Raw genomic sequence first — 15,923 nt, 5'->3', positions numbered from 1 at the left:
CGGGGGCTTTGTATGGCAACCCATTCAAACCACGCCGTAACCTTCCGCTGCGCGAGGGGGGAGGGAAAGTAGTCCCTCGCTACCCTCCTCTCGCGGCTGAGTTTACAGCGGGGCGGCGGACCCCACTGCCCCCGCCTCCTCCGCGGGCCGGACCGGACCGGGGAGCACCGCTCCAGCGGGGGCGTGCGAACCTGCCCCTCCCCAGCTCCGCTCCGGCGCAGCCCTCGGAGGAGAGGTATCGTTGGGCGGAGAGATCGCGGAGCCCTCACACGTACGGCCCGACGATACGCCTCCACCTAACCCAGCAAACGGAAGCGCCGGGCCGCCACGATGGACAGAAAACGCCGCCCAATGGGCAGGCGGGCTGGCCACCCAAAATGTAGGTTTAGCCAATGGAAAGGGGTAGGAGAGGGGGGAGGCGGGGCCGGTCGCAGGCAGCAGCGCAGGTTGAACGGAGTCCCAGCGCAAGGCTGGGATGAGCCTCAAAGTTCAGGGCGATCGTGGTGGGGGATGTAGCAGCGCCGCTACCGCCGCTCACCGGCCCGGCCCGGCCCGCCCCGGCTCCCGCCTCCCTCGGCGCCTCCCCCAGCCCCCCCCAGCAGTTTTTAAACTCTGATTCCCCCACCCCCCTCTTCCCTTCTTCTCCACACCCCCCCCCCCCCCCCCTCCCATTCCTCCCCTAAATGCCAGCCATGATCGAGAAGGGCCCGGAGGTCTCGGGGAAACGGCGGGGCAGGAACCACAACGCCGCCGGCGCGAATAATAATAACAACGGTGGTAGCAAAAGTTTATCCGCCGCCCCCAACGGCAACAGCAGCGGCAACTCCTGGGAGGAGGGCAGCTCGGGGTCCTCCAGCGATGAGGAGCACGGTGAGAAGCGGGGGGGTGGCGGTGTGTAGTAACTGGGGGGGGGGGGGGGGGGCGGGTAGGGGCCGGGCGGGCCCACGCGGGTAACGCTTCTCCCTCTGCCTCCCTCAGCTGGCGGCGGTATGAGGGTCGGCCCGCAGTACCAGGCGGTGGTCCCTGATTTCGACCCCGGTAAGTCTTTATTTTATTTTAATTTTTTTTTTTTGGGGGGGAGGGTGCGACTACCCCCCCCATCTATTGCTTTGGACCCCCCCGATGAGCGGAGGGGGTGGGGGGAGTCTGCTTATTGGGGGGAGTGGTCCAAAAATAATTTCCCCTCATTCCAGTTCCGAACACCCAGAGCAAGAACAAGGACCCCCCCTTCCCCCCCTCCGAACACACACGGCTGATAAAAGAAGTCTCGATGCTTTCCAGAGGGCGCTTTGCAGGCAGGGAGGAACAGGGAAGCTGGCAGGGCTAGAGGAGGCAGGAGATGGCAGTTGGGTGGTTTTTTCTTTTTTTTTTTTTTTTTTTTTTTTTTCCTACCCCCTTCTGTACTCCTGTGTCTGTGGGCTCGGTGGTAGGGGTGGAACTAGAAGACATAAAGTTGTAAATATAATTTTTTCGAAGGTATTTAGAAGCGACTTGGGTCTGTATTTTAATTTTCTCTCTTCCTAAGAGGCTGCTCGCCTCCCCCCTCAAAAAAAAAAATGTTTCACATTCCAGCTATTCTGCTGCGGTTCTTTGTAAGCTAATTTAAAGTGGTATGGAAGCAAATTTTGAGCAAACAAAGGAATTGGGGCTGTGCTGAAAGGCAGGTGCTGGAAGCACGTTAGCACTGATGTGTCTCCGTGTATAGAAAGACAGGCTGTTGACCTCCTTAGTTTGAAAGCTAAGCAATTTTTTTTTGGTATTGTTCCTTTGTAAGTGGAGGTTGAAGTGAGCGAAAACCCTCCTCCTGTCTGGAGATCCTAGCGTTTGGAGTTGTCCCTTTGCCCAGCTCAAACTTAATTGAATCCTCTGCACTGCTTGCCTTAAAACAAAAAGAATGGTGTAGAAAGCCACAGTGTCTACTTATCGAATAATCCTGAGAGTTACTATTGTGTGGATTCAGGAAAAAGGTTTCTTGTGGATCGTCCTCAGACTGTGCACTAATACATTAGATGGCTTTTTTATTATTAAATATATATGATTGTTCTTAACTGTTAAGGGCTCGGTGGGGGGGGAGGTCGAAGAGGATTTTTTTTTTCTTAAGTTCAATGTTACTTGTGTTTATTTACAGAATCATTTTCCCCCTTCATTTTCTTGACGAAATAAGATATAAGGTCTTGGCACATGGGAACTCCATTTCTTGGTTGACCAGGAGGAGGAAGGGGTGGGAAGGGAGGAGGAGGAGAAAAAGTGGGGGGGGAGGGAGGGAAGGGAGGGAGGGGGAGCTGTTAGTTAGGCAGCAGTTGACACTGTTTTTCAATCTGTAGGTCAAACACATTTCTGTAACACACAACGTGCATCACACTGGCTATTAGCCAGGTATCACAACAATACTTGGGCTTTTCGGCCACCCCTGTAAATTACACTCTTTTGTGCAGTTCATTTCTCTAACATAATAAATGGAGGGGGGGAAAAATACTACGTGCCCCTTCCTCAGTATTATGTGCTCTGTTATACATTGTTCTGTTTTTAACTTATAGATGTACAGTGACCTATACAAAGGTTATTGCTTTCTGTGCTTTGTGGGGTGTAAGGGAGGGGGAAGTGTGTGATGTGGAGAAAATTTTTTTTTCTGAGTAATATATACCCCACCACAGCATCAGCAGGCCCTCTTGTTTGAGTATGCAGTGTAATATAGCAAGCTCTTAGTATATTCATCCGAAGTAAATGATCAGTCCTCTGATGACCTGGACAGGTGTTGGATCCTCCTTTACTGTTTTTTTTTTTTTTTTTTTTTTTTTCTCTCCTTAAAAGTATACTTTTTTAATTAACAACTTCGAGGTGAACTTTTGTCTGCTTGTGTATTAAAGAGTTGGTTTCCTGGCCTGTGGAATTACCCAGGGATAATTTTGCAATGCAACATTGTTCCCTGAATTTTGTGTTTTCTTCTCGGTCCTAAAGGCTAAATAGCCGTGTTGTGTTTGTTTGTTATGCCTCTTTTGTTTCCCTGCTTAAGAAAGAAAACCCTAAATAAGCTGAACATGCTGCACTAAGACCTTTTGACTGAAACTGTTAAATTGTGCTGTTTCACTGGTAATTTCAAAGTTAAATCGATGGAATAGTGTTATCAGAGCACGTAGATGCTGTGTCTGTTTCTCACTAGAAATTTTAGGGACTGGTTGACCAAAGGATCCTAAAGCTTGAAGGTTATTTGGTGTCAAGTTGTGGAGGCTTTCACCTTCAAATTAGCTGGTTGGTAAAATGTGCTCTAGTTGTGTCTGAGGGAATAATGGCACAGGCTAGGCCTTGTGTATATTATTTTTAACTTAATGTTCAGTTATACCTTGGGTTTGGCTGAGATATATCTGTTAACTGCTGATTCTTACATCAGCATTCTTACGTGGGTGTTCCTCTGTCCCCATGCGTTGGGGCAGAGAAAGCATTTAATTTTATTTCACTTCACAGCCACATGCGAGCAGTAGTAAAGAGTGATAAAATCAGGAAAGCTTTCCTGAGATACTTTTCTGTGAGACTATGGGAGAAAAGAGGTAGAGCAAGGCAGTGGTGGGATGTTGGTCTGAGTTTCGTGAATTAAATAGCCAGAGAAGAGCAAAAAAGTACCGTAAGGTGTGGCCTGAAGTGAAGAGAGTGTCTCCTCAGTGATTGCCTGGGTTCGAGGAGGGAAGGGACCTCAGCACCTTTTAGTTAGCACAGAGGAGGATAGAGCGTGCTTGTCTCCCCCTTGTTTGAGCTGAGTATGAGGAAAATGGTTAAGGGTTGTGCTGCTTTGTTTTTGCGTCATCCTTGGAACCAGAAAATAACAAGTCCTCATTCTGGATTAAAATATCTTGGTCCAAGTTTTTAAAACTTGCTGTGGCAGTGGTCAAAGAAGGGCCTGATGTGAGTCTTTGACTGCAAAAATACTCGTGGCTGGAGTCTTCTGTAGGAGGTGGTCCTTGCTCACAGCTCCTCTAGTAAATCTCTTTGCAGTGGCAAGGCCTGTTTCATGTGCTGGCAGAGCCTGTAGGTTCTTTGCCGAAGTTAATGTTGCTGTCCTTCTTACCTATCCCAATCTTCCCTTACTTTGGGAAAGTAAGTTCTTGCTGCATTGATCCCACTTCTTTTATTCTCTCAAAGAACTTACACCTCTATTACTATTGGTGTAGTACTTACACCTCTATTATTATTAATTTGTATTGTAGGAATAGTTGTACAGTAAAGGCAAGTTGCAGAGGCTACGTGTTTATTAAACAAGCCAGTTCAACTAGGGAGAAGAACAGGCAAAACTTTTTGGGCTGGAAATCCCATGCCAGAACTCACTAGAATTGGTAAAACTTGCACTTCAGCTGTGTTTCACTGTGTGGCCTTGATTTTACAGATGCGATGTGAAAAATTGCTATTGTCTCTCCTATTTCTTCTTTTATTAGAGCTGAGAGTCAAATATTTGCCAGCTGAAAATTCTGTGTGTTAAACAAAGGCCGGTATCAGTAGGTCAGCATTACTTGTGAGCTCTTGGTCTGAGACATTGAAGGTTTTGAAGAGGGAAAACTATTATGGTTCTTTTAATCCATACAAATGAAACCCACATGTCCTGTTAATGGAAAAACTCAGTGGAAGGAAACATTGCATATCCTAAAGCTAAATAAAAATATTTTGTGTGGGGAAGCACTGATATTATACTTGACCGTTTTACTTGTTGCTTATTAATTTATGCTATTGGAACGTTGAAAATAGGAGGAAGAAAATATTAGTGAGCGCTTAAACACAGCAAGTGAATTTTAAGTAAAGGTTAAAGCTTCCGTAATTTTGAGGAGTATTAAATAACTCCATGAAGAGAACGATCTCTCCCGAATTTTGACATATATCGAAGGCAGATGAGTTTGCTTTGTTCTTTGTAGCACCGTGACTTTAGATTACTTCATTTGTTGTGATGGCAGTAAAAATACAAACCGCATCTTGTACCTTTGGACATCAGTTGTGTTGGTCATCTTTGGAAAGCAGCTTCCAGGGCTATTTCCAGTGGAAGCAGATGAGCAAAAGCTGGTTTGACTCAATAGTGTCTTGTCGCAGCGATCCAAAATTGGGATGTGTGTTAATTGGGAGACTTCTATCCCTTGTTTGCAGTGCTGCTCTTCCCAGTTTTCTGTTGTTGTACTGTAACTGTTAAAGTTAAAATGGTGGAAGGAAATACTCTGTAGTGCTTTCACCTCTAGATGCAGAAAAGCCTGCTGGAAGGTGCTCACTGCCAGAACATCACTAATCCTTGAGGAGCTCATTCTCTGGTCCGCGCTGTTAGTTGTACTTTGTGTGCTCCTGTGCAAACACTTGATATTCCCTGGCCTTCTTTCATGGCTGAGACTGTGTTGTTTCAGTGTTAGCAAAAACGAAGTGTGTGTGTGGGAAGAAACCAACAACCCTTCTCAATGTAGTCAGAAACTGTCAGTGTAGTTGTGTCTAAGAAGGGTAAAAAAAGTATAAAATACAGTCTCTGTTGTTCTCTGATCTGGAATGCCTGATAGGGAAGTGGTGGCATGGCAGTGTCCTAAGGTAGGAAGCTGATGCATCCGTCCATCCACCCAACTCTGGCTGTTAAAATGAGCCCACCCTCTGTCTGTTTAGGATCAAAGGTGAGAGAAAAATAATGGGACAGCCTGTGGGTGGCTGATTCCCCTAGAATAGCTGTATTTCTCTGGTGGTTGTAAAGACCATATTTTATTAGGTTGTATCTTTGCAGGGTTCTCCGCAGAAGCACCTGTTGGCCTACACAATAGGGACTGTAAGCCTTTAACAAGAGATTGTTAAAAGCCCCCTTATGACTTGCACTTGGAAAGTACAACTCCCAGCTAGCTTGTTCTGTTTGTTCTTTGCAAATAGTCCTGCTCCTAACAGTCCTAATAGTTTGCAAATAGTCTGAGAGCCCAATGACTGTAAGAGAAAATGGTGTTTAGATGAGTGGACTCATTGGAAAGGGGGTGGGGAAAATAGGTGTGCTGTTCAGATGAGACTTTGGGATCTCCATCTAAGCAAGTGGAAGAGTCAAAACCAAGCTCCTGAAACTGGAAATACTGGTATCCTGGAAAGCTATCTCATCTCCTCAAACGACTTTGCCTTAAACGCAACAGGCAGGAGGAACTCCTTTAGTGCAACAATCTGTTTGGAAGAGAAGGGAGAGTTATAAGGATGTTTGATCTAATCAGAAATACTAAACCATAATGTACTAATGCCCAATGTGTTTAGGCTGACAGAGGCTGCCTAGTATCTTGGTACACCGGGCGTGCCTCCATCCTTTCACTGTTGTCTAAGGAGATGTGCATCATTCCCAACAAGAGTGTGTTTTGCTAATCAGGTGGTGGAAAATTTAGGTACTGTGTGTTTTCTCTTAAACTTTCGGTGGGAGAAGACCAGCTTTTCACCCTAGTTGTAGTTTGCTCAGCTCTTTACTCTGCCATGGGCTGTATTTGTCTTGCCCTCTTTCTTCCACAAGTCACAGCCTCTCTGAATGTGCTCTGCTGCAAAGCAGGTGAGAAGGTCCTTAACAGGTGCTCCACCAAAAGCTGTTGCTGAAATCTTGTTTTTTGGGCTGTCTCAACCCCATAAGTATTTAGGTACAAGCAAACGGGTTTGGGCTGGTCCCCAGCAGTCCTGGGGAAGATGGCTCCTGCTACATCCTTACTGTGCTGGCAACCCTGCTGGTGCATGGGTGAGTCTCAGTCTCATGTTGTTCCATCACCAGTATGTACTGCTGGTCCAGTCACTGCGGCAGGAGAGGGTGCAGTCCCACTACTCCTACATTAGGAGAATGAAGCTAACTTGTAGATGCTGATATTTTAGCTTATCTCTGTTTTTTAAACTGTTTTTTAATCCACCCTGGAGAAAAAGAAGAGTGGTGCTCAAGTTGGGGACTTTTTATTATCCCTATCTTTGGCACCTCAGCAGGAGTACAGCTGTTGATTTGGTGCCATACCTTTTTTGCCTCTGGGCTGCTCACTCGAGGGAGACCGTTTTTAAGCCTGTGTGACTCACTAGTTAGCTTGCACCCTGTCTCTTCGCTCATCCTGTGAAGGGGTGCAGAGGCTGCTGGTGGTGAGCAGAGCTCCTGCTCCGCCTTATTGCAGGGCATGGCTTTGGAGCTTTCTTGTTATTCAAATAGTACCAGGAACATCCTTCTCAAACCTTAATGCTGTAGTAAACAAACAAGTCTTGGTGCAGCCAAAGCCTGTGGCTTCCTTCCCTGCCTGGCACATGCAGTGTTTGTATGTGGAGGTAATAGCTGTCTCATGTACTGACAAATGTATTAATGGCTGGACTGGAATTAATACTAGGTAGAGTGACTGCTTTGTTCTTCATAGCAGGTTCCTGCTGCTTAATGAGTTGCTCTTAAAACTCTTGTTTTCAGCCCTAGTTAGGTCTGTGACTTGGCCAAGTGAAGGCTTAGAGCTCCCTGTGATTAGTCATTATAATTAGCTCGGAAATCTTTGCCTCTGTGATCAAGGCACACTGTATAATGCGGCTTATAGTGGGCTCTAGTCCTGTCACATACCTTCAGAGTAGTATAAATGACAATGCTTTGTTGGACATATGTATGTATTTTAACTGTGTTGTAACTTTAATGTACAACTCTCTAACATGTGCCAGGCAGGTAAATCTGAAGTAACTGGCTCCTCAGAAACTTGTGGTTAGTGCTAGTCCCCGCTTCCCTCAGATATGACAATTTCTGGTTGTGGCCAAGGCTTACCTTACCCATTCCAAGTGTAAGGTAAGATTGAGACATGATGACTAGTGGCTGATTGAATCTAGAGACCAAACGAAAAAAAAAAAACTTCGGGGTAGTTAGAAAGAGCATGCTCACTTCCTAGGAAGTCTGTACCTTTTTCTGCACTGGGTGACCTTGTCTTCTGAGGCTTTGACTTGATGGTATAACAAGATGAGCAATCCCACGTTCTTAAGTGTTTAAACTTGAAAGAACATTTTGAAATTCAGTTCTTGAAAATAGAGAGTTTATTTGTAAACTAAACTTGGTCTTAAAAAATGCTTTTGTAAGAATGTTAGATTAGGTGTCTCTTTCTTTTTAAACATTACAAGCTTTTAATTTATACTTCCATATGAAAGTTTTTACTACTTTGTGCTGTTCGAAAGTGCAAGAGGATGTGCTCAGCCTTAGTTGAAGGCAGTGAAAGTTTCTCCAGCATGTTCTAGAATTGGGCTGCTTTTGTGCTCTTCATGCTGTTAGTTTGAAATGCAACGGATTGTGATAGGACTGCCTTTTAAGTATTGTAGGTCAAACTCAATAAATTTGCTTCACTTCCCATGTAGGGTTTTGAGACAAAACAAGTGAGTTAAACCTACCTTTCCAAGTATCTTCAAACATTCAGCTCTATGCAGCAGCTTGCTCTTTGAACTTCATAAAGGAAGTATTGGTAAATGTTGCCTCTCTGGGGGGAGGAGGCTGCAGCAGTGTGATAAAATTGCAAAAATCCCCTCTCGGGAGGAAATTCTAGTCTATGCTTCCCCCTTCAGCCCTGTCCCTGTATCGTGCAGGTACCTCTAGGGGACATCAGCAGGGTCTCCTATGTATTCTGTGTGTAACTAGGTACATCTCTAGAAAAGTATTCCTCTACCCCATTAGGGACAGGAGGATAAGGTTGTGAGTTTTTGTCCTTAAAGTTATTTCATCTTCCTTGCCTTGTCTCTGTGCTCTTCATCTAGATGTATTTCACAAACAATAATCTGAGAGCGCCAATGACTTTTTTTTATAGTGCAGTTGTCTAATTAGAGGAGCCTAACCACAGTGGCTGTCTGTCGCAGCTTTTCAGTTCTGTCTGTAGGTATCTGTGATAACCTGTCGTGATAGCATGTGCACGTACTTTCAGATGACTGGATGTCTTGCCAGGCCAGCGTTTAGTTAATATAGAGACTTTGATTCGAAAGTTGGGTATTGAAAATAATTATTAGTGTACATGACCTTGAATAGGTGTCCTTCTAGACTGTACTGAAAGCAAAACGTAACAAATATGTAACATAGTTGTGGCTTCAAGCACAATGCCTGCCCTCCCCTCTTAACTGGTCCCTGGAGAGGGCACAGAGAGATTCTAGTTCACAGGGGGATCGGGGATGGATAAAGGCTAAGAAAAACCTCTCTGAGTAGGAAATGGCCTCCCTTCTTGAAGAACTGAAGCAGCAGGACTGTGAAATTCTGGTTTACATAACAGCATTGCTTTTAAAGCAACTCTGTACTTGCAGCTTGCATTGAAATGTGGAGTTTTTTCTCTTCCTTCTGACTTCCCACCTTCTTTGGGGGTCTAAACTCATGCCTCTATTCTCATCAATGACATCTGTTTGAGTCTTGGCCGCATGTGAATAGGGCCAGGGGGAGGATTTTTCACCTCCTCCCCACCCTGTGTTGAGAGCTTGCTGCCCCACATAGCTGGTGCCATTGGCTGGATTGGCTGGAGTTGTATATAGTTCTGCATTTAGGTTGCTAACAAATGTGTGAGAAACTAAAAGTGCCGTATCTGTAATCCAAGCTTTTTTGTGCTAGACAGTGTAAATGATCGGTAGATAGCAGGGTGCATGTCTGTTCCCCTGGCTGACATCTCTCCATTCCTAGGAGATGGCTGCTCTGGGTGCTTTCAGCAGGAGTAAAGGGCTGTAAAGTCAGGCAGGCGTACCAGGTGTAGCATTTGTACTTTCTCGGTATTGTTTTCTGTCTGGGAATCTTAAAGATGTCCCTCCTGGGACCCTTGTGCTGATTTGTGCAGCTGCCACCGCACTGTTCATGACAGTAGTCATGGGAACACAAGTAGGATGATACAAGTTTAAAGCTCCAACTTGTTGCTAGGCAGACCCAGCTTAATGTGTGGATTAAGTAGTCTTAACAAAAAATCCCCCCAAAAACAAACCCCTCTTCTGATATTCTACCTCTTTTGTGGCGGAAGACACCTCAGCTTGCCCCAAATTGTGGGTCTTTGTCTTTAGGCTGGCAGAATGAAACCAGCCCCAAAAGGATCCCCTGACACCAGCCAACCTTGGGGGAAACCCCTCTTGTACATCTGAATAAAGGAGTACCTGGTGGCTGGGTGAGCGGGACTTTCAGCAGGTAGGCTTTGACACAACCTTTTCTTAAAAATAAAATGCTGTGAAGTAAAGTGGTGTGCCATCCAATGCAAAACGGTTGTGCTGCTCATATAGTCTAAAAGTTGTAGCCTGCATTAAAATAGGTACTGCTAAAAGTGACATACACTCTAAACAAAGGTCACGGGTTTAAAATATCACAAGATCACTTCTAAACTCTGGCTGTAAAAACTTAAAATTATGACTAAGGCAAGGTAAACAGCTTCAAAACTTACACTGCTTTTGCACACTGGCATAGACGCTGTTCTGTGCTGGGTGAGCTGGCATAGACCTTTTAACTTGGGCAGTCTCTTGTTGATAGCGTGCTTTGTCCCAAGCTTGTGTTTTGGAACTTCTTGTTCAAGAAATAAGGGCAGCCCATTCCCTCATGTTATTTTTGTCATGGATGCTTGTCTAAGGATGTATGGCAAATTATAGGGGCCTGAAGGGAACTAGAGACCCAGACTTTGAGGGAGTGATGGCCCTTGAGGGCTGAGCTCCAGCATGCCTTTGTCTCTGCAGCCGTTGGCTTCCTGTATCACAGCAGTTACTGGTTATGCACTGGACACTAGTTAAATGGATCTTTGTTATTTTATAAAAATTTGCTGTGCAGTAACTCTCATTCATGTTGGAATAAGGCCATTTATAGAGATGCTCCCAATTACCACCTGCTCTTTTTCTTTCTTAGCAAAGTATGCTCTTACCTAATTTAACCTCCCATGTTAACTGCTTTGAAGTAGTTTTGTCTTTGCACCTTGGCTTACTACTGTCCCTTTCCCCTCTGATCACCCTAACAAACAGCAGTTGCCCTTGCTTGTCCTTCCAGAAGTTTCCTACTTCTGGGGGAAAAAACTCCTTGGTTGGTTTGCCCCAAATGTTTTCGTAGTCAACTATTAAAATAAAAGATTGCTTTTCTTTAATATGCCTCAGCCCCTTTTTTTTTTGTTTCCTAAGTTGCTATTTGTGGTTCTCCCACTTTCATTATAATTTGTGTGCAGCTTCTAGATCCTATCTGTCCACCCTCTTACTAACCCAGCACTCCTCAGATTTCTGTGCTCTCCTCTGTGCTCCTGAGCTTTCTTTCACTGTCCTTTGTCCCTCCAAGGAGACACCTTCTTTATGCCTGAGCTATGTTGTAGTTCTCCCAGGTTCCCTCTCAGGCTGGAAGAAAGTGGTCATGATTTTTACGTTGTTACAATGTTGGTCTAAAAGAGGGGAAAATGTAGCAGAATTCTGCCCCTTAACAACCTATTTTAAAACTTGCTAGCCTCTGTGGGTATGGCGTCTGCCTGCTTGTCAAGCGTTTAAATAGCAATGATGTTTTTGCCTTTTCAGGCTCCTTTCTCAAGGCTTTTTTGCATTTCTCCCTCAGTTTCTCCTGTGGCAGCCTCAGGGTGCTGCTTGCTCTTGTAGGAGCAAATGCTTACCCCCACTTTAGCCTGGTAGGACATCTGTCTCTTTGGACAGTAGTGTCACTCTTCTCCTGAACCGTTGCTGCTGTAAGCAAACAAGCGTGTGAGAAAGGTGAGTTGATCTCTCCTGCAGCCAGGGCTACCCTAGGGGCAGGCTGAGTGCTTGGCTGGAGTCTCCAGCTGGCCCCTGCCCACTGGGCACTGAGGCCGTGTTGCTGTGAGTAGCTCTGGAGCCTGTCCCACCTATTTGGAGAGAAGGGAGGGAAAGTCTTTCCCATTTTGTGAATAAAGCAAACCTTGGGTTTGCTGGCTGACTCAAATCTGCAAGCAGCGAGTTGTGATGCAGTGAGGACAGGCAAGTGCTCTGAAGAGTTGTAGACTCAGCCTCGGGCTCATTGTTGGGTGTGCTGAGTTGGGTGGTGCTGAGGGGAGCTGGGAGGGTACAGCTGGATCTCATCTAAAGTTCTCATCGCCTCTCTGCCCCTGTTAGGCTTTGTACAAGTATTGAATAACTTGGGGGAGAGGCTTGCTGGTGGGAACTTGGTGGCAGAGGGAAGATTTTTCAGAGCTGTCTTCTGGCATTCAGCCCAAGATCCGAGTTGCTTGGCAAATTGTTTCCTCCTGTGCGTACTGGCTCCAAGAAGCAGGTCTGCTCTCTGGGAAACTGCTGCATTGTGCTCCAGTGACTTCTGTGTTTTGGGTGGGTTTTTCGTCCTCTTGATTTGGTTCTTAAGATGGTTGCCCCTCAGATTTGCGTGTGAGTGCGTGGGATCACTTTCTTTTATTTCTTCTCTTGGGCAATTTCAGGTGAAATAGCAAGCTGTCCTCCACACAGAGGTCAGATGCTGTCCTTGTGATGCAAGCAGGGCAGGCACAAATCCAGCCATCTCGCCAGCAGTGTGAAAATTGGATATTTGTGGATTTGGGTGAAAAATGACTTTTTCTATTGGAGTAGAAGCAAAGGTGGTGGAGCTGGAAGGTGTTGCAGTTTGCTCTGGTGCAGCTAGTGACTGAGGAACATCTGTGTGCTAGTCCAGGAGCAGAGATGGGCAGCACTTGTTCTGCCTGACAATCCAAGACTGGCTGCTGCTGCTGGTTTGAAAGGGTGGATATATATGGAGAGGACCTTTATGTTTAAGCTGCTCAAAGCATGTGTGAGAGTAGTTACATTAGGCAAATTGCTGTCTCTTATTATGCCCATCTTGCTGAAGTTATTTTGGAGGATAGAGGAGAAATAAAGACAGAACTTCTTAAACCCCTAATAAGAATATTTTTAGAGGTCAAAAACAAACGAGGTGTTGGGGGAATTAGGCTTGGAAGCAGTGTGTATGGCTTTGAAACTTGCTGGGAAGGGGACGGTTTTCATGTCCTCTTACCTGAGCCCTTGCAAAGAGGCTCTGGGAGCAGACACTGGTCTCCTCTTGAAACCAACTGTCTCCAGCTCAGTTGGGTGGAATGCTGCCCTGTCTGGTTATTGCTTGCTCTGCCGCGGCTGCTACGTTGCCCAGAGCAATACCTCCCGAGCAGCAGTGTGTCCTTTTGTTTCAGCTCAAGAGAAGGAAACTACTGGGTGCAGTAGCATTGCTTGCAAAATTATTTCGGTGTCTGCCGAGAGGGGGGGGTGGGTGGGAGGAGATGTGATGGGGTCTCTGAAAGAGATGGGTAGGAGAAACCTTTCCAGTGACTATATAGTGCCTATATAAATAAAGGCAGCGGATTTAATTCATGCAGCCAGAGCTGGGACAAAGCTTGGAGCAGGTGCATGCCCAGAGCTTGCTTAAGTTGGATAGGTGCCTGCTGAAATGTTTATCAAACATGGTAATAAAAGGAAAAGGGTTGTATTTAACCTTTTTTTTTTTTTTTTTTTTTGATGGTGCATTTTAAAAATAACTTACATTTCTAAAGTGAGCAGCAGTTACAACCAGGGTTTGAAAAATCGACTTGGTGCTTGCAGGCCACAGTGGGATACACCTGTGCTGCAATATGCCCTGCAGCAGGAAGGGATAAAATGGTTGGGTGCTGCTCGCTTACTGTGGTGTTTGTTGGCTGTTGCAGCGGGGTTCTCGTATGCTGGGGGTGCTTTCATACTCCTATTGCTGCTCAGCTCTTGCTTTTTCATCAGTAGACATAAGTTGGCTTGGTACCTGTATTTCACTGCTGTTCAAGTGATTCTGAGTCTCCGGAGTAGGAAAGAATGAATCTAGTTAGTCTTAGCTCGGTTTTACCCCTGTAAAACTATGGCATGCAGTTGAAGCACTGAAGCTGTCTTCAGACTAAGGAAGACACTACTGCACTAATGTGCTAATTTTATACTCTCACTTGGCAGGTTGCCTTTTGTAATCAAAGGGCTGGAAATTTTTCAGTTTGAACAAAATGTTCTAAGTAGCTGTTCTCTAGGTGGAAATGGATTTGATATGGGATACTGCCTTCAAAAGAAATCCATCTTTCCGTATCTTCCTGGGCATAATCATTCCAACTAAAATGCTCTTTCCTGACTAAGTCAAGATGTGGGTAAGGCTTACCTGTGGAGTTACCTTAGCAGTGGTGTGTCTCCTCAATCTCTATGCATCTGATGGGCATGGAGAGGGAGGAGGTTTCAGAAAGTACCTGGAAGTTTTAGGAATGACAGTTGTAATGAATTTCAACAGAACCATTCTATTATGGGTCATTTTCACTCTCATTAATAAATATTCTACAGACTTTAGGTAGAGAGCATGGTCAAAATACAAAATCTTATTTTAAGCAAGTTTGGAAGAGAGTGTCCTGGTGAGTTGTACAGTACCAGGCACGTCAGGATTATGCAGCAGGGAGTAAGTATCTGCTTTTCATTGATAGGATAGAAGTAATTAGAAACATCTTTTGATGCCCTTGGGTTTTTTGCCCGTTGTTTTAGGGAATTGGTGACCACTGACTAGAGATCATACATATCCTGACTTTACTTTTTCCAATGAAAATATCCATGGGAGCAGAACAATCCCAGAGCAATTGTATATATTTTTTTTTTTTAAAGTGGTTTGAAATGAAATGTTAACTCAAAGGCCATGTTGTGTTACTAGAAAGCTTAAAACAAATGGCAGAATTGCTTCCAGGCTGTATGAAACTTGTTGCCTTTGATTTTTTTTTTTTTTAGAGTAGCTTCCAGCATTCTTGAATCTATAGAATTTTAAATACGCTATTTTTTTAATGAGCCTAAAATTTCAGCTTCTGTAATACTATAATGAGAGCTGGCTGCTAAACTTTGTCACTTTGAGTTTAAGATGAAACAAAATTCTGTGTGCCATATGTTAAAAGGACAACCCGACTTGACAACAAGAATGTGTTTTATCTTCTGCGTTTTGGCAAGACTCTAGTCTTGGAGGGCAACTGTAAGGAGAGCGAAATCAGTGAAGATGTAAGAACGACGTGATAAGGACTTGTGAGGTCAGTAGAGCTGGAAGCTAACTTAGATGGGAGGGGGGAATAGGAGGAGTGTCAACCAACAAGGGCTGAAAAGTAGCAGCTTAATTTTAAAAAACCCAAACTCATACTGTTAGTGTCCACTTCATTTGGCTATTGTTTCTGTTGTTTTATCATTTGGTAGATTAAATGTATAGTTTCCGGTTCAGGGGAGTGCAAATCTACCCTTCCTATGCTTTGGAGAATATGGTGTTGTACTGAGTTCCTGAGATCAGGAAACAACCAGGCTGGTGGGGTGGTGGTGGAAGAGAAGCTACATTCATGACAGTATTACTAGCCAAAGGCTGCTCTATCTGAAGGGCTGACACAACCACATTGAGCTGAGCTACTGTTTCTGCCTACGGCAGCTGTTCTTGTCTGTGTTATGCCCCTAATCTACACGGCTGGGTACTGCTCTCGCAACCTGGGCAAATACACAGCTTGCCTGGTGATGGGAGAGCCAGAGCAGGCCTATACTTCCTTTCTCTTCTCCCAGGGAAGGCGAGCTGTGGCTTTCTCTGTTCACGTGCCCTCTGCCAGCCCCACAGCTGCTCAGGCCTCTCAGCTGAAACTCTTCTTTGCTGCGACTTCCATTCTACCTTACCCAAAAGCAGTTTGCTCAGAAGTTGAGGACTTATGTAGTGGGGATGCAAGTTGTTCGGCACTTGCTGTAGTTGCTCTGTCACTTGTGATTTCCTGTGACCATCAGCAATGTGATGTCCCCACAGTATGCTGTTTACTTGGCCCTGTTGTGCTGGGCTTGGTGAAACCTGGTCACCATGGAGCTAATGACTTGCTTGCCATAACCTGTGATAAAGGTGTAGGGCGGATTGCAAGTGAGTGTTTCAGCCATCCTCTTGGTATATTTTACTCTCTTCTTGGTTGTCCTGCCTGTCCTTTGAAGCCAGGCAGCATCCCTTGGTATTGCCATTGGGGCATGGGGACCTTGAGTGTGATTACCTTCTGCTG

General features: G+C 45.2%; 1 protein-coding gene across 1 annotated transcript in view; it reads left to right on the top strand.

Moving 5' to 3' along the window:
- The first annotated feature begins 330 nt into the window (after positions 1-330).
- The window catches only part of RCOR1 (REST corepressor 1), an 83,685-nt gene continuing 68,092 nt past the window's right edge, over positions 331-15,923 (top strand). The window contains exons 1-3 of the mRNA XM_086461947.1: positions 331-379; positions 691-870; positions 979-1,038. Of these exons, the coding sequence (XP_086318073.1) occupies positions 331-379; positions 691-870; positions 979-1,038 (289 nt within the window). The remainder of the gene's footprint in view (positions 380-690; positions 871-978; positions 1,039-15,923) is intronic.

This window comes from Leptosomus discolor, chromosome 3 (assembly GCF_034619465.1).
Source record: "Leptosomus discolor isolate bLepDis1 chromosome 3, bLepDis1.hap2, whole genome shotgun sequence".
In the NCBI taxonomy this organism is placed as follows: domain Eukaryota; kingdom Metazoa; phylum Chordata; class Aves; order Leptosomiformes; family Leptosomidae; genus Leptosomus; species Leptosomus discolor.
This window is presented reverse-complemented; position numbering and strand designations above follow the sequence as displayed.